Source organism: Microcebus murinus, chromosome 10, assembly GCF_040939455.1.
Source record: "Microcebus murinus isolate Inina chromosome 10, M.murinus_Inina_mat1.0, whole genome shotgun sequence".
Classification (NCBI taxonomy): domain Eukaryota; kingdom Metazoa; phylum Chordata; class Mammalia; order Primates; family Cheirogaleidae; genus Microcebus; species Microcebus murinus.
Genome location: NC_134113.1, coordinates 10,621,173 through 10,637,335, shown reverse-complemented (window position 1 = coordinate 10,637,335; position 16,163 = coordinate 10,621,173). Strand labels below are relative to the sequence as shown.

At 58.3% G+C, this 16,163-nt stretch overlaps 2 protein-coding genes across 3 annotated transcripts; one reads left to right on the top strand and one right to left on the bottom strand.

Moving 5' to 3' along the window:
- The first annotated feature begins 519 nt into the window (after positions 1 to 519).
- CDC42EP1 (CDC42 effector protein 1) lies at positions 520 to 8,494 on the top strand. Of its 2 annotated transcripts, none has more exons than XM_012787173.3 (3): positions 520 to 675; positions 5,180 to 5,932; positions 7,320 to 8,494. In XM_012787173.3, exons 2-3 carry the CDS (start codon positions 5,470 to 5,472, stop codon positions 7,901 to 7,903), a joined length of 1,047 nt encoding a protein of 348 aa, XP_012642627.2. In that variant the 5' UTR covers positions 520 to 675; positions 5,180 to 5,469; the 3' UTR covers positions 7,904 to 8,494. The 2 variants fall into 2 exon arrangements, with proteins under 2 accessions (XP_012642627.2, XP_012642628.2); XM_012787174.3 differs by lacking the exon at positions 520 to 675 and adding an exon at positions 828 to 987.
- Positions 8,495 to 9,048: 554 nt separating this feature from the next.
- On the bottom strand, positions 9,049 to 15,430 carry LGALS2 (galectin 2). Its single transcript, XM_012787177.2, has 4 exons — positions 15,380 to 15,430; positions 10,682 to 10,764; positions 9,406 to 9,565; positions 9,049 to 9,236 (listed from the first exon to the last, which is right to left on the bottom strand). Exons 1-4 carry the CDS (start codon positions 15,383 to 15,385, stop codon positions 9,090 to 9,092), a joined length of 396 nt encoding a protein of 131 aa, XP_012642631.2. The 5' UTR covers positions 15,386 to 15,430; the 3' UTR covers positions 9,049 to 9,089.
- Positions 15,431 to 16,163: the final 733 nt, after the last annotated feature.

Here is a 16,163-nt window from a genome sequence, read left to right as displayed (position 1 = left end):
AGGCTCTCCTGCCTTGACTACCACGCTACACCGCTCTACAAGTGGCCTCCCATGACCTGCACCCCAGTGTGGCTAAGTTGTCCTACTGGCACGCGCAAGGCCTGTATTGGGTGGAAAGGAATGGAGGGGTTGGGAGAAAGGGAGTGGGCATTCCAGGCCTGTAAAACTCAAGGTCTAAAGGCCCAGGCATTCAAGGCCTCTGAGAACAGGCTTCCAGGGTCCCCAAAGTCCCCGCAGTGAGTGGCTGGAGGGCCCGGGAGCAATAGCTTATTGGTTCTGGACGCCCCAAGGCCACGAGGGGGACCGAGGACCACAGTCGCCTCCCCCTGGGAGCCTGCACATCCCCCAGCTCAGATCGCCCTGCCCCGGCGGACGGCGGGCAGAGGGCTGGCCCGGCACCCCAGCCGCGCCCCCCTTGGCTGCGGCGCGGCTCAGCTCGACTCGGCGAGGACGGTGCCGAGGAAGGGGCCGGCCCCGCCCGCGGGCGGGAGGAGCGAGGCGGGAGGAGGGAGCGCGCCCACACCCCGCCCCCGCCCCGGAGCCAGCCCGCGGAGCCCGCGGCCAGGGCGGCGCAGACCGGCCCAGCGACTCCCCGACTGCGAGCCGGGACGCGGGACGCGCGGCTGCCGACGAGTCCGTCCTTCCGCCCGCGCCCCCGGGGCTCTCCGAGAACAGGTAACAGCAGCGGGCGCGCGGGTCCTCAGGCCGGGGGGCGTGACGCCCGCCCGGACCGCGTTGCCCCCGGGGCCCCGCACCCTCCTAGGCTCCGGGGGGCCGGCGTGGGGGAGGGGCCTGCCGGGGAGGCGCGCCGTGCCAACCGCGAGGCCGGGCGCTGCCGCCGGCCCGCGCCGGGACGCTCAAGTTTTCGGGTTGTTTTGTCACGTTCCTGGCGGGCGGAGGGGACAGAGAATTGGAGGTGGCGAGCGCTAAAGCGTACTGCGGGGAGAGGGGCGAGCGGAGGGCCGTCTACGCTGCTTCCTGCGCCGGGTAAGGGAGTGAAGGAACGGAGGGGGCGCGAAGTGTCGGAATGTCTGGCCCCTCGGCGGAGGCCGACGCGGAGAGCGGGAAGTTGGGGGGCTGGGGAGATGGACCAGGCTCCCTGCCCCCTCTCCGACCGCTGCATTCCAGGCTGGAGCAGCGGATGAGGTCATCCCGTCCGGTTCTCCTCCGGGCTGGCCAAGACAGCCGCTGCCCCCTTCCCCCGCGGGGCGACCCTCCCCTTCGCCCCGAGGGAATGTTTTGTGGCTGATTCCTTTCCCGGCCTTCCAGTTCCCCCTGCCCTCAGGATTGTTCTAACCGTGCCCGAAGCATGCAAGGCCAGCGAAATTTGAAGCCCTTGTCTAAACCGGGAAACTGAGGCTCGGAGAGACGAAACTACTAGCAGGGAGGGAGACCACAGTGACCGAAACGTGGCGTGGGAACTCGAGACCCAGCGCAGCCGCCGCCTCTCCTGGTCGAGGGCTGGTGCGGCTCTAACTCTGGGTGGGCGGACAAGGAGCGAGTCTCCCGTCTCATCTCCCGCCTGGGTCCTTCTCGTCCCCTGTCCTTTCCCCCTGTCCCTCCCTAATGGCCCACAGTGCTCCCCTTGGAGTAGGAGAACCCGTCCCAGCAGCGTGACTGAAGACAGCTGGCTACCCCTTTCTGGCCTCAGTTTCCCCGTCCCTCCATCTTGAAGCTGCCGGGCTTTCAGGGACACGGGAAGCCAGTCCCCAGGACGTCACCCCTCATGCCAGGGCCAGGGCAAGTTTGGGGAACCACCCTCAGCAAGACGGGGACGGCTGTCCAGCAGCGGGGGTGAGGTTAGGCGGCTGGACGCTGGCAGGGAGAGCGTTCTGTGCGCCCGAGCAGCGGCCTCCAGGATGAGACGTGGCGCCACTTGTGCTGCAGGTACGCACAGCGGCCCGCCACCTGGTGAGCGCAAGGGTGCAGCGGCCGCCTCTGCCCTCCCCACCCGCAGCGGTCCCTGGCCTCCCCCAGACCACATGCGCCTCCACAGCGGCCCCTGTTGGCCTCCCCTAATGCGTAGTCCCTGCCCGGGCCCAGATGTTGTCCCTGTGTCCCTCCGCCATGCGTGAGCTGGAGCCATGTGCCCAGGCCCTGATTGTCCTCTACTGGGTAAAGACAAGGACTCCAGGGACACTGAGGCTGCATGGCCACCACCTGGCCCAGGTCACAGGCACTGAGTCTGCAGAGCTTCGTCTCCTGCCTCCCCACCCTGCCTCTCCTGAGCTCAGCGCTGGTGTCCAACTCCAAAACTTCCCCATTCCTGCCTGGGCTTCACCCAGCCCTGGGGCGTTTACTTCTGATGTTGGTGGAATCCTAGGCAGGCTCCCAGGCACCCCACTTTTTATTGTTCTTTGACCTACAGCAAATTAGTCTCCTTTCTGAGCCTCAGTTTTTCATCTGTAAAATGGGCATTCTGAGTATTAACAGGTAGTGTTCCTAGGCTCACTCACTGCCCCAACCACCAGGACAGTCAGTGCCAGCTGGGCACACCTGATGGCCAGCAACGAATGCCCTGTGGTCAGCATCAACTGCCAGATGGCTGCCACCAAGCGTCCCCAGGAGAGACATCAGTGTAAAAGTATTTGATTTGAACCCAGGGCTGCCCTGCTCCAGGGTCTGGGAGTTGAATTACAGCGTCTTCTAATTGTCACGCGCACAACCCCCCTGGGAGGGGACCTGCCTGGGATGCTGTGGGAAGACAGTGCCCTGCCCGGTGGCAGGGTCTCTCTATTGCAGGAGGGAGGGAGTGGGGGGCTACTATTTGGAGGTGCCCAGAAGCATTTGGGAGCTTGGATCATCCCAGGGTTGGGGAGAAAGCTGATCTCCCAAGTCAAAGTGGCCATGGAAGTTGGCAGGAGCCCCTTTTGCTGGGAGAGGAGGGGCTGCCCCAAGAAGTCTGGGAGCTGGAGGTGAGAGTGAGGTGTCTGTGCCCACATGGCAGACACAGTTGACCCCTCTACATGACATTCCACAGAGTCACACCCACCTCACCCCCAGTGCCTGCCCCCAGGGACTCATCCTTAATCTCTGCTGATCAGGGGAACCTGGCCCTGGCCGTGCACCTGCCAGTAACCTTGGACAGGTCCCTTCTCTGTGAACCTCGCTCTCCCTGTAAGATGGGCCAACCCTCCAGCTTTGGGGGTTGTTGGAGACTCAGATGACATCATGTAATGGCTGGCCAACTGCAGAGCGCTTATAACTTAGCAAACATTCCACGAGGACCAGGACGTCAGTCTCAGTGCTGGTGCCGGGGGTGCCAGGGAAAGGGATGATTCAGAACTCCCCCCGAGGGGAGGAGTTAGGGTTGGGGGAGGATCAGATGGTGGGAAGGGAGGAGAATGTAGTCAGAAAACAAAGCAAGCTTTGTCCTATTGCCTTCTTTGTTTTTATCGTGTTATTTAACCTATTTTGAATTTCAAACAACATTAGAAGGGCAGTATGGAGATTGGAGGTGGCAGCAATGGCTTAAAGAAAGAAAAAAAAAGGTTGAGACTCAGATCTAGGTGTTCTTGTTAAGAGTCATTATCAACTTTTACCACCTGAGGTCTCAGGCCTGTGAAGGTAAATGACCTGCCCAAGGTCACACTATGAGGACACTGAGTCCCCAGGCGCCCCCCCCCCACCACTCTCAGGAGGGGGTGGGGGTGATCCTTTGGCATGGAGGTTATCGCAGAGCGCTCCTGTGATTAAACCGTATTGATTTGGCACCTGCTAAGTGCAGAGCGCAAGCGGGTGCTGGAGGGAGGAAGGCAGGAAGATCGGGGCAGCTGCCCCACCCTCAGCACGTGTTCCCAACCTGAGGAGACAAGACTGGGCTCCGCAAGCCAGTCTAGGGCTGATGTGAGTCAGCGGCTCTGAGTTCAAGTCTCAACTGGCTCTCTCAGTCTGACCTTGAGCAAGCTTGCCCTCTCTGGGCCGCGGGAACACCAGAGGTGGGACCACAGGACCACAGGTGCTCTCCAGCCTGGACTTTCTCATACTGGACGGGAGGGGTCAGACCAGGAGATGCTTACAGAAGGAGGCAGGGGCTGGGGAGGGCGTGGGGGCAGATGAGGAAGGCAGAGAGTGGACGAGGAATAGCTAGCTTTGGGCACCAGTTGAGCTTTTTCCCAAAACTTGCTCCCTGACAAGGGTCCTGCACCAATTTGACAGACAATGATAAAGCCCTTTCCTGCCTATCGTCTCAGACCCTCGAACATGCTCGTGCATACGGAGGAGGCAGCTGGGAAAAGGCACTTTTGACCGCAGGATCCCTTTTCCTGGAGCCTCTGCTCTGGCTGTTTACACAGCAGTTCACAAAGCCTTGGCAGGCACCTCATCCCTCCCTCCCGGCTTCTCTGGGTGGAAGGGATTTTAGCCCACGGAGAAGGGACTTGCTCAGCACGCCAGCAGGAGGTGGTACAGCCTGCTCAGGGGATCTGGGATTTGGGGCTGTGTTTCACCGTTTCCTTTTCTGTGGCTTCAGGCAAGGGCTGTTCTGTGGGTTTAAGTGATGATGCAGGCGAGGCACTGGCACTTTAAGTGGGCCCTGTAGAATGGTCTTTTCTATTTTTTACCACCCCATGAATTTCTTTCTTTCTTTTTTTTTTTTTTTTTTGAGACAGAGTCTCACTCTGTTGCCTGGGCTAGAGTGCCATGGCATCAGCCTAGCTCACAGCAACCTCAAACTCCTGGGCTCAGGCGATCCTCCTACCTCAGCCTCCTAGGTAGCTGGGACTACAGGCATGTGCCACCATGCCCGGCTAATTTTTTCTATATATTTTTAGTTGGCCAATTAATTTCTTTTTATTTATAGTAGAGACGGGGTCTCGCTCTTGCTCAGGCTGGTTTTGAACTCCTGACCTTGAGCGATCCACCCGCCTCTGCCTCCCAGAGTGTTAGGATTACAGGCGTGAGCCACCAAGCCCGGCCAGCTCCGTGAATTTCTGATGCCCCGCTCAGGCAGTACCTGCTCGGAGGCAACCACAGTTCTGATTTCTATTGCCATGGATTGGATTTGACTGTTCTTGAACTTCCCGTACATGGGCTGACACTTGGCTTCCGCTCAGCTTTGGTGGGTGCTCTCCGTCTGTGTTGTTGGGGGACGCGTCTCCTCCTTAGCTGCTAGTGTTTAGACCCAGGATCTCCTCTGCACCACTGCCTGCCGTCCGTCACTGTCCTGTTTTCCTTCCAGGTCTCCACATTGGGTAGGAGAGGAGCCAGCCACCTTGGAGGCACATCTCCTGCCTCCTCTGCTCGTGGATAGAACATCTGCAGCTGCTTCCACAGGGCTGGGAGCCGGGCCTTAAGCAGAGACAAGCATGGACACTCAGGCCCAGCACTCGGGGGCAGCACCTTAGGAGAGCCTCCGTCCACCGCCTTCTACGTGGGGCAGAAGGAGCTGAGAAGTGGGCCCCGAGCCCAGCCCCCTCCATCCCTGGCCCCTGGTGGGCATGGACCAGCAGTAGTGAGCAGCCAGAGCTAATGCCCGGCCCCCAGGGGGCCGGAGGAGCCCCCACCATGAGCCTGGGCAAGCTCTCGCCCGTGGGCTGGGTGTCCAGTTCGCAGGGAAAGAGGCGGCTGACTGCAGACATGATCAGCCCCCCGCTGGGGGACTTCCGCCACACCATGCACGTAGGCCGTGGCGGGGACGTCTTCGGTGACACCTCCTTCCTCAGCAACCATGGTGGCAGCTCCAGGGGCACCCATCGCTCACCCCGAGGCTTCCTGGCCAAGAAGCTACAGCAGGTGCGGAGGGTGGGCATGCCATCCCGGCGGATGGCTTCTCCGCCCACGCCTTCGCCAGCTCCGCCCGCCATCTCCCCCATCATCAAGAACGCCATCTCCCTGCCCCAGCTCAACCAGGCCGCCTATGACAGCCTCCTGGTGGGCAAGCTCAGCTTCGATGGGAGCCCCGCCAGCTCCGTGGACGGCCGCTCAGCTTATGGTGAGGGCCTGGGTCATTTGCCCGTTTATCAGGTGCTGAGGCTGAGGCCCAGAGGGGCTCAGTGGTTCCACCAAGCCTCCAAGTGAGCTCTTTGCCCATAGTCGCTTGGTCTCGCCATGGAGGTCAGGCCCAAACCCAAGACTGTTGGAAGGCGGGGGATGGGCGGTAAAGAGGTGGGGACCAGCTCACTCCCCAAAGCATGGGAGGTTGGGAGCGAGGAGATGGGGTTTGAGTTCCAACTGCCTGGAACTTGCTGTGTGACCCAGGCAAATACTTCGCTGTCTGGGACCTCGGCTGGGCCAACCCCCCCTCCCCCCACTTTTTGCCCCCTCAGCCAAAGCAGCCCCTCACACCAGAATGATATCATGGTGAGGTTGCAAGGCTGGGCTCTGGATTCCAGTGCTGGTTCTGCCTGATTTCCAGCAAGCGACTGATCTCTGCAAGTTCAAGTCCTCGCCTGGATAACGAGCCCCTCAGGGTCTTGCTAAGATTCAGGGAAATCGTACATGTACCAGGTGAGGCCCAGAGGCTGGTACATAATAAGGGCCCAGGACACTTGGGCTGTACTTGTTATTTAAACAAAGCTTCCTGTAACTTGACAAATTTGGCAAACTACTTACAGGGACACAAGCCAGTGGCCCTTCCTGCCCTGCCAGAAGTGCCACCTCTGCTAAGCGGGAGCAGCTCACCTGGGAACCATGGGCCCATGCTGCCACCTGGTGGCCGTTCCTTGCCTTGTGGTTCACCCCCACCACTGGGCAAATGCCCCAATGCTCCTGCCCCAGGGGCCTAAGGGGAACTCCATGGGGGCCTGGTCCACAGCAACCCCGTTATGTCTCAGGCCAGGGAATCCTGGAAGCAGGGGGTGGACCAGGTGACCTTTGGAAGGCATGCGCCTGTCCTTGGAGTCTGATTTCTGTGCAGTCAGACCCCAGCTGCTGGTTGCATACCGTGTCCACAAACCAGCCTGCATACCATGGGTCCACCTGCAGCTGTCGGCCAGCACCAGGACAGGGAACCAGGGACCCGGGCCAAGTTCGCAGTTGGGACTGAAAGGAGATCTGTGCTCCAGATTTGGCTCTGCCCCATCAAACGCTATGGCCTTGGGCCGGGCCCTTCTCTTCATCCCAACTGACCCTCACCTTCCTCCTCTGCGAGACCCACACGAGGATTATGACAATTTTCATCTTTCAGGGTTGGCAGGAGGATCACGTGAGAGACTCCCCTCACTGCCACTCTGGGTTCACTGGGTGGGAGAGAGGGGAGAACAGAGAGGGGAGTGACTTGCCAGAGGCCACACAGCAAGCCAGGGCGGGTCCTGGCTGTCCCTGCCCCAATCTCTGGTCAGGGGCCCCAGCTCTGATCCCTCTTCTCGTCTCCCTTCCAGGCCTGGACTCTGGGTTCTGCACCATCTCCCGCCTGCCCCGCTCGGAAAAGCCTCACGATGGGGACCGCGATAGCTCTTTCCCGCCGGAGCCGGAGCTGCGCCGCTCCGACTCGCTCTTGTCCTTCCGCCTGGACCTGGACCTGGGGCCTTCTCTCCTCAGCGAGCTGCTAGGGGTCATGAGCCTCTCAGAAGCCGCCGCAACAGAGACCCCCGCCCCTGCCGCAAACTCCCCAGCCCCTGCCACAAGCCCCCCACCTCGTGGACGCCGTCCCAACGGGGTGACTGCTGGGCTGGGCCCCGTGGCTGAGGTGAGGGCCAGCCCTGTGGCGGAGGGTCCCCGAGCAGCCGCTGACCAGGCCGACGGCAGGCACCGGGGGGCGGGCTGGGGGGGCAGCCGCCCCTACACCGAGGTGGACGCCTGGCATGAGCTGGCGGGAGCACTGCCCCAGGCTCGGGCCTCCTGGCAGAGTCTGGATGAAGAGTGGGCGCCCCGGGCGGGCGGCAGGGCCCCCGTGCCCAGCACAGTACAAGCAAACACCTTCGAGTTTGCTGACGCTGAGGAGGACGACGAGGTCAAGGTGTGAGTGGCTGGGGCCTGGGCTCAGGAACCCGCCCGCCGTGGGGCACCTCTCTGGAGGAGCCCAGGTGCAGAGCCAGCCCCTCCTCGCCTAGCAGAGCTGGGTCCCGCCAGACCAGGGAGGGGAGAAGCCAAGTGACCCACAAGCCCCTCCCCGTCTCTGCAGGACAGACATGGAGGGAGGACCGGGAAGGCTGGGCTTGCTCAGGGCTCCCGGGGGCCCTGCCACTCTGCACCCAGTAGCCATTCCTTAGGCCCCACCCCACGCCACCCCCACTGGCCGGAGGGCCCAGCCTCACAGTGCTGCCTTTGTGCCCCACGAAGCTGCCCTTGGGTGGGGGGTAGGGAGTGTGCCACACAGGGCCATTGTCTCGCCTCCAGAGGGACCGCCTGCCCCCAGCAGCTCCTAATGGAGGTCCCCACTCTACCCCCAGGAGCCCTGTCCCAGGCTGCTTCCCCCACATCCACTCTGCCAGCCTCACACCTGTCCAGAGCCCTGCGGGAAGGTCAGGTGTCACCTCACAGGGAGGATCCCATCTTCCCAGACACCCCAGACCTGCTTTCTGGGACGTGATTAAAAAAGGCTTTTTTAATAAAAGGTGTCCTGCAAGATGCTTGGGGACCTGGTAGAACAGCGCCAGCAAGTTTTGGACCCCCCTCAAGGCCCCCAGCAGGGGAGGGGAGTGGATAGCCCAGGGAGGTAATAAGTAACCAGGCTGGAATGCCCTGAGATAAGAGGCCAGGTGGGGACCCTTATCAGCAGTTCCTGGAACAGCCCCTGGGGCTAGTGTCTGCCCTTAATCCCAGCCTGGCATTTGCCCAGGTGATAATGGGGGCCAATAGGCAGGAGCAGGTCCTCAGAGCTGTTGGGAGCATGTCTCAGCCTTCCCACTTGGCAGTCCTGTGTCCTTGTGTCTCAGTTTCCTCCTCTGTATCACAAGTATGTCAGGAGCACTAAAATGCATGGAAAGCACTAACTGCAGTTTCCTGCCACAGAGGGACTCAATGGAAGTGGGTTCTTTTGTTTGCTCTTGGCCTTGGGGAGGAAGGATGGGATCCAAGGGGCGGGAACTGCAGGGGAGTAGGTGGACAGACCCAGGACCCAAGAGCTGTTGGTCCTGCTGTGACTCAAAAAAAGGCTCAGGACAGGGATCCAGGCTGGGGGTCTTTTATTCCAATGAGGTGCTGCCCACTCAGTCAAACTTGAAGGAGGAGACCTTGAACCCATTCTGCACACTCAGGTAGCTCAGGTGGTTGTGGCCCAGCCTGTTGGGAAAGGTCAACCGGTGCCCGTCTGGCAGCATCACGTTGAATTTGTCACTCTCAAAGGTTATGGTCACCTGTAGGGGAGTTGGGGAGGGTGTCAAGGAGGCAGGAGGCCCTGGGAATGGGCCAGGGCAGTGCCTGGTGGCACAGACACTGCCAGCACGCATGTCCAGGACTACATGCCCTACCCTTTGGGCCCTCCCCTTGACACCTTCTCCAGACTGCTTTCCCCTTTGACCTCACCTTGACCTCTGACCCTGGGGTGAAGCACTGGTGATTATCCCGTTGCTCTTGTCCCCAGCTGCTGCCATCCTTTGTGTTGCAGACAATGATGGATTCAGTGAAGCGAGGGTTGAAGTGCAGGTTCAACTCATCTGACCCCTGGCCCAGATTAATTGCAAAGCTGCAGGGGAGGGGATAACAGGTGAGGTTTGGAGGCCAGGTTTGGGTAAAACTGCTTGGGTTAGAGGGTTTTGGTTGACCACACTAAGCTGGAAGAATCACGAAAAAAGGTTATGTTAATTAAGATCTGTGCCTTAAAACAAGGGAGGTGACAACCTGGTCAGACTTGGCATTGTGGTGGCACATTCCATTTGAAACAGGGAATGAGGCTGTTGACAGGAGGGTAACTGACAGTGATAGCTTCTGGAATCGAGGGTGTCTATCCTGAGACAGAGCATCGCCATCCTTAGATATCTGAGGACATATTAAATTTGGCTGCAAACAGTAGCCAGCCTAAGGTGGTGAGCTCCCTGTTACTAGAGGTATGCAGTCAGGGGTTGTGTGACTTCTTGGCAGATCTCTGCAGAAGCCTGGGTTAGATCATCAGGGTCCCCAAGAGCAGGACATTCTGGGTCATGGGGTGTCTCAGACCAGGGACACCCCACATTTCTGCAAACGTGAGGGACTCAAGTAGGAGAAAGGAGTCACTTTTCTCTTGGCTCTTACCCCATGCATCTGCCCACCCCCTCCGGAACCAAAGGTGGATAGAGAGCAGTGCCGAGCCCCGCCGACACTGCTCTGCACACGTGGGAGCCGCGCTGAGCTGTGGCTCAGAGGTGGGTCGTGCCTCTGGTTCTACTGACCGGACGCAAGCGGGGTCACTTGGCGCCCCCTGGTGGCTGCCCTGGTTTATGCGCGTGAAAGGCCGGGCTCTGGCCGCTGAGCGGGGTGGCTGGAGGGCGGTGTCTCAGGGCTCGGGCTCTCAGTAGAGGCACCTGACCTGCAGGGCCGGGGCACGGTGCCAGGGGCTTCTCCACTCGCACCTTCAGTGGCTGTTGGGGCCAAGGAACAGCACATGGCGTCAGCTCTGAAATTCTGTAGGTCCCCAAAGCCCACCTCAGACAGAGGCCCGTCCCCACGGAGGGGTGGCGGAGCGGGGGTGGGGGAGGAGCAAGGATGTGGAAAAGGCCCCTTGGCCTGAAGTCGCTCTTGCCCGACCGCTTCACAGGGCTGTCCTGCCTGCCCCACCTGCCCTGCCTGCTCCAGGCCTCGGACACCACCCCTGGCCCTCACTCACCTGTTGGCGTCGTCGGGAATCCTGCCCTTGATCTTCAGGGTTGTCCCCGGCTTCATGTTCATGTTCCTAATCTCGAAATCCTCCTGGACAGACAGAGAAACGTGCCACTGGAGTCCCCACCGAAACTGATCACACCAGCCCAGCACCCCCTGCTGGCGAAGCCCTTTCGTGGCATCATCCATGTCATCCTGACCCGGCCGTGGGTCTCCCGTGTGGGGACACGGGAGGGCACTGAGCCAGGAAGGGACAGAGCCAGAGTGCTCTCATCAGGGCTCCCAGAGCCTCCCGCCCTCTCTGCCTTGCTCTTATCTGCCCCAGGATTGGGGCCCAAACAAGGGAGCCTTAGTTTACCCATCTATTAAATGGGTAGAGTGGTTCCTGCTGACTTTGAAGTTCCCCAAAGTGTTGAAGTGATGAAGTCCTGCTGCCCTTAGCAGAACCTCAGAAACCAGTGTACAATGCAGAAGATGCCTGTTTCAAAAGCATGTGTGCAGGTCCTGGCCCATGCAAAACTAAGAACCTATAAAACTCCCTAAGTCCCCTGTCTGAACATATCCACCAAAGTCCCTCTCCAAACCTCACTTCCCCCTTTTGAAAAATGGATTGATTTGATTTATTCAATAAAAAAACAGTTGCAGGGCCAGGCACAATGGCTCCAGCCTGTTGTCACAGCTACTCGGGAGGCTGAGGTGGGAGGATCGCTTAAGCCCAGGAGTTGGAGGACAGCCTGGGCAACAAGTGAGACCCCCATCTGCAAAAAAGAAACAGTTGCTGAGCGCCCGCTGTGTGACAGACACTGAGTTGGGAGAGGAATTGAGATCGTTTGTGAAGCCCCAAGCATAGGGCCTGACACAGACTAGAGGCAAATGGAGGGGTGACTGTCATTTTGATTACTTCTTATTGCTCCTGCTCGTTCATACAGAGGACCCAGCAGCACCTGAATTCTTTTTTTTTTTTCTTTTTTTTGAGACAAAGTCTCACTCTGTTGCCCAGGCTAGAGTGCCGTGGCATCAGCCCAGCTCACAGCAACCTCATACTCCTGGGCTCAAGTGATCCTCCTGCCTCAGCCTCCCGAGTAGGTGGGACTACAGGCATGCCCCACCATGCCCGGCTAATTTTTTCTATATATTTTTAGTTGGCCAATTAATTTCTTTCTATTTTTTTTAGTAGAGATGTGGTCTCACTCTTGCTCAGGCTGGTCTCGAACTCCTGACCTCAAGCAATCCTCCTGCCTCGGCCTCCCAGAGTGCTAGGATTACAGGCGTGAGCCTCCGCGCCCGGCCCAGCCCCTGGATTCTATACAGCAGAGGCTTCCTCCAGCTGCACTATGGCGAATAGGGAGGGTCTCAAAGCTGGGTTTTCAAAGCTCCTTCCCCCCAAAAAATGTCCACTTTCTACATCCGTATGTCTAGAACAACTCGTGGGAGAACACTTTTACATGCTGGGAGTTCTGTTCACTGACTTTTTTTTTTTCTTTTTGGAAAGCGCATACTCTGAGAAGCCCTGAGCCAACTCATCGGACTGGGCACTTTGCCCCCGTCAAGGGCAGTGGCCGAGGGAGGGCGACCAATACTCTCCCACTGGCAGCCGCCTCCTCGTGGGAGGGAAGGAGGAAGCGACCTGCTGGTTCACACTGAGGGCGGGGTCACAGGCATCGGGTTCTCCCAGCGTCAGTACGGTTTCAGAGGAAGGCCTGAAAGAGGCAGCACTTCACCCAGGAGCGCGGGGCCAGGATGGCGGCAGGGCAGACACTGTGCTGCCTCTGAGCAGGGCTCCTCAGCCCCAGCTCTGCGGCATTTGGGGCGGGATTGCTCCTGTCGTGGGGCCGTCCCGTGGATGTCAGGCGGCTTCCCCAGCCTCTACCCACTGGATGCCAGTAGCACCCTCCCCCAACTTGTGACAACCCGAAGTATCTCCAGACAGGGCCAGATGCCCCCTCAGGGCAAAATCTCCCTGCTTCACAGAGAGCGGGACCTAGAGGCTGGAGGCCCAACCCCTCAGATGTGAGCTGAATGTGACAGCTGGATTCCCATCTTGGAGCCAGCCGGACTGGATTAAAAGCCTCCTTCAGCCTTCACTGACAGATGCAGAACATCACCTCTGGGAGACGAAGTTACCCGGCGAGGACAATCACAGTCCCTCCCAAAGGGGTTCAGAGGAGACGCAGAGCGCAGGTGTGGCGTCACACAGCCGGCGCTCACAGACCTGCGCTCTGCTTTGCGCACGCGTGTCTGACACCCGGCGTCAGGGGCTGCCTCCTCCTGGTAGCCTGCCCCCCACCCAGGACCCTGGGACAGTCGGGGTGGGGGATGGGAGAGCCGGGACTGGGGTGGGGAAAAGTATCCCCGCTCCCCTTGTGGCTGCCTGGGGCTGCCTGGCTGAGACGCAAGAACCCAGGGCCCCCAAGGATGGGGATGGGGCTGTTGCAGGGGCCCTCAAAAGGCCGGGGGTCAGGGGTGCATTAGGACAAATAGGGATGCTGAGACCTGTGGACGTGTGTGGGCCTGGGAGCCTTGTCCCCGCTCAACAAGGTCTAAGGCCCAGAGAGACAGGGAGGCAGAGCTGGTGGGGGCTGGAGTGGCTCATAGGCCGGGTGGGGGCAGGAGTCAGGGTGCCCAGGGTTCCTTCTGGCTCTGCCCCTTACAGGCTGGGTGAGCGAACTGGGGCCAGCCTGGTCTCCTTCTGGGCCTCGGTTCCCCCGTCTGTAATATAAGGGATTTGGATCGGGTGGACTATGGAGGAGAACAAGGAAAGAAAACAGAGGGGTGGAAGGACCAGGGGAAAGAGAAGGCTGGAAAGACTCCAGGCCACAAAGGTCCTCCCTGAGAGGCAGGGCGAGGAGAACATGGGACCCTCCATGCAGGGCACCCCAGTCACCTTCACAGGCTGAGTCCCACCTGCTGTGGCTTGAATAGTGTTCCCTCAAAATCCATATCCACCTGGAACTTGTGAATGTCACCTATTTAAAATAGCGTCTTTTGGCTCGGGGTGGTGGCTCACTCCCGTAATCCTAGCACTCTGGGAGGCCAAGGCGGGCGGATGATTTGAGCTCAGGAGGTAGAGACCAGTCTGAGCAAGAGTGAGACCCCGTCTCTACTAAAAATAGAAAAATTAGTGGGGTATGGCAGTGCGTGCCTGTAGTCCCAGCTACTCGGGAGGCGGAGGCAGGAGGATTGCTTGAGCCCAGGAGTTTGAAATTGCTGTGAGCTAGGCTAACACCACGGTACTCTAGCTGGGCAAAAGAGTGAGACTCTGTCTCAGAAAAAATAAATAATTAAATTAAATTAAATTAAATTAAATAGGGTCTTTGCAGATGTAATCAAGTCAAGATGAGGTCATACTGGCTTAGGGTGGACCCTAAATCCAACATGACTGACATCCTAATAAGAGGAAGGACATCTGGACACAGAGAGACACACGGAGGAGAAGCCATGAGAAGACGGAGACAGAGTAGAGCGACACTGCCACCAGCCAAGAAACGCCAAGGATCGCCAGCGACCACCAGAAGCAGGGAGAGACAAGGCAGGAAACCCCGGCACCTCCAGAGAGAGCACGCCCTGGCGACACCTTGGTTTCACACTCCAGCTCCAAAACCGGGAGAGAACAAATGTCCGTAGTTTTAAGCCACCCTTTTTGTGGTAGTTCGGTGCGGCAGCCTCAGGAAATGAACACACCATCTCGTCCTCAGAAGACGCCGCCGGGGATCCCACTGCACAGACGCTGAGGGAGGCTTAGAAAGGGGCAGGGACTGGTCCTCGGCCACGCAGCCAGCTGTGGCAGAGTCAGGTACAGAATCAAAGAGCCATTAGCCAGGTGGTGGTGCACACCTGTGGTCCCAGCTACTCAGGAGCCTGAGCCAGGAGGATCACTTGAGCCCAAGAGCTCAAGGTTACAGTGAACTATGATCGGCCACTGCTCTCCAGCCTGGGCAACAGAGTGAGATCCTGTCTCTAAAACAAAGGAGGCTGGGCACGGTAGCTCACTCCTGTAATCCCAACGTTTTGGGAAGGCAAGGTGGGTCTCTTGAGCCCCGGAGGTTCAAGACCAGCCTGAGCAAGAGCTAGATCCCAACTCTACAAAAAATAGAAAAATTAGCCAGGCTTGATGGCACGTGCCTGTAGTCCCAGCTACTCAGGAGGCTGAGGCAGGAGGATCGTTTGAGCGTAGAAGTTCAAGGCTATAGTGAACTACCATAGAGCCACTATGCTCCACTCCAGCCTAGGTGACACAGAGTGACCCTGTCTCTAAAAATAAATAAATAAATAAATAAATAAATAAATAAATAAATAAATAAATAAATAAATAAAAATAAAGGAAAAAAAAAAAGAATCAGGGACTTCTAAGGGGAGCCACTCAACCCCAATTTATAGGTTGTGACCTTGGACAATTGAATCTCCCAGCCTCATGTTTTTCCTCTTTATACAGCTCAACTGATGTTAGCAATTATTTTATTATTGTTATTATTAGTATCACTGATGAGAAAACAGAGGCTAGAGAGGAAGGCTCGGGCTCCCTGCAGGATGGTGGCGGAGGTAGCAGAGAACCCTGCTGCTAAGAGGCTGTGGAGACCATCTGTCCAGCTTCCTTACTATACAGATGGGGAAACTGAGGCCCAGAGAGGGGCAGTGATGCTTTTCCCCAAAAGTCTCCCACCCAGGCCAGGACACAGATGAAGGGTAGGGGAGGCAGCATCCTCACCGACATGGTGACAGCTCCTGGCAGCAGCTCCCAGCAGCTCCTGGAAGCCTGTGCTCAGGGTCCCACGTCATGGTCAAGCTTATATCTTAGACATATTACACATTAACTGCCCCAAGGCCATAAATGAGGACTTTGGCCCCCTCGTGCCCAGATGTCTGCCTGCCTGCATCAGGCAGAAGCCTCCTCAGCCTGCCCCACCCCAGCCAGCTGAGCATCCTGCCTCCCTGCAGCCGCCCCTCCTCCTCTGAGCTCCCAGAGCCCAGGGGTGGCGGCCCCAGCTCTGCCCGCACGACCCGCAATCCAGCCCCAGCTCGGCAACCCTCCCGACCTCCCTCCCTGAGTCGGGCTTCCTCCTCGGTAAAAATAGAGATTTGCTTTGCAAAATAAGTCCACGCTTCTAATTTTCCGTAATGTTGTGATTCATTTTCAGAGTCTTATATTTTTTCCCCCTTCACCATATCATTTTTCTGGTTGGATATGTAAGTTTCAAAGGCAATGCGTGGTGGATTCAAAGAAAACATCTAGAACAAACTGTTAGAAGTGGGAAAGGGAGAGGGAGGGCTGGAGTGGGGGACGCCGGGATCTTTGGTGCTTTGCTCTTGACTTTTGTTACTCACACTCCACGTGCTGCTACGGCCAGAGACGGTAACCAGAGAAACTCCCTCGTCATGTCACCCCTGAGAGGGGACATGCTTATTCTGTTGGCACATTTCCTTCCAGGCGGTTTTCTAGAAATTAATATTATAGACACCCCTCTGTCTATGCAATTATTTGTCTTCATTCA

What these genes read in the sequence shown, in the direction of transcription:
- CDC42EP1 (XM_012787173.3), top strand. Translation starts at nt 5,470, where the DNA reads ATGCCCGGCCCCCAGGGGGCCGGAGGAGCCCCCACCATGAGCCTGGGC. An exon ending in GGACGGCCGCTCAGCTTATG is followed by an intron (nt 5,933 to 7,319) that starts GTGAGGGCCTGG and finishes TCTCCCTTCCAG; the next exon opens with GCCTGGACTCTGGGTTCTGC.
- LGALS2 (XM_012787177.2), bottom strand. An exon ending in ATTCCCGACGACGCCAACAG is followed by an intron (nt 9,566 to 10,681) that starts GTGAGTGAGGGC and finishes CCTCCCCTGCAG; the next exon opens with CTTTGCAATTAATCTGGGCC. An exon ending in CCCCAGGGTCAGAGGTCAAG is followed by an intron (nt 9,237 to 9,405) that starts GTGAGGTCAAAG and finishes ACTCCCCTACAG; the next exon opens with GTGACCATAACCTTTGAGAG.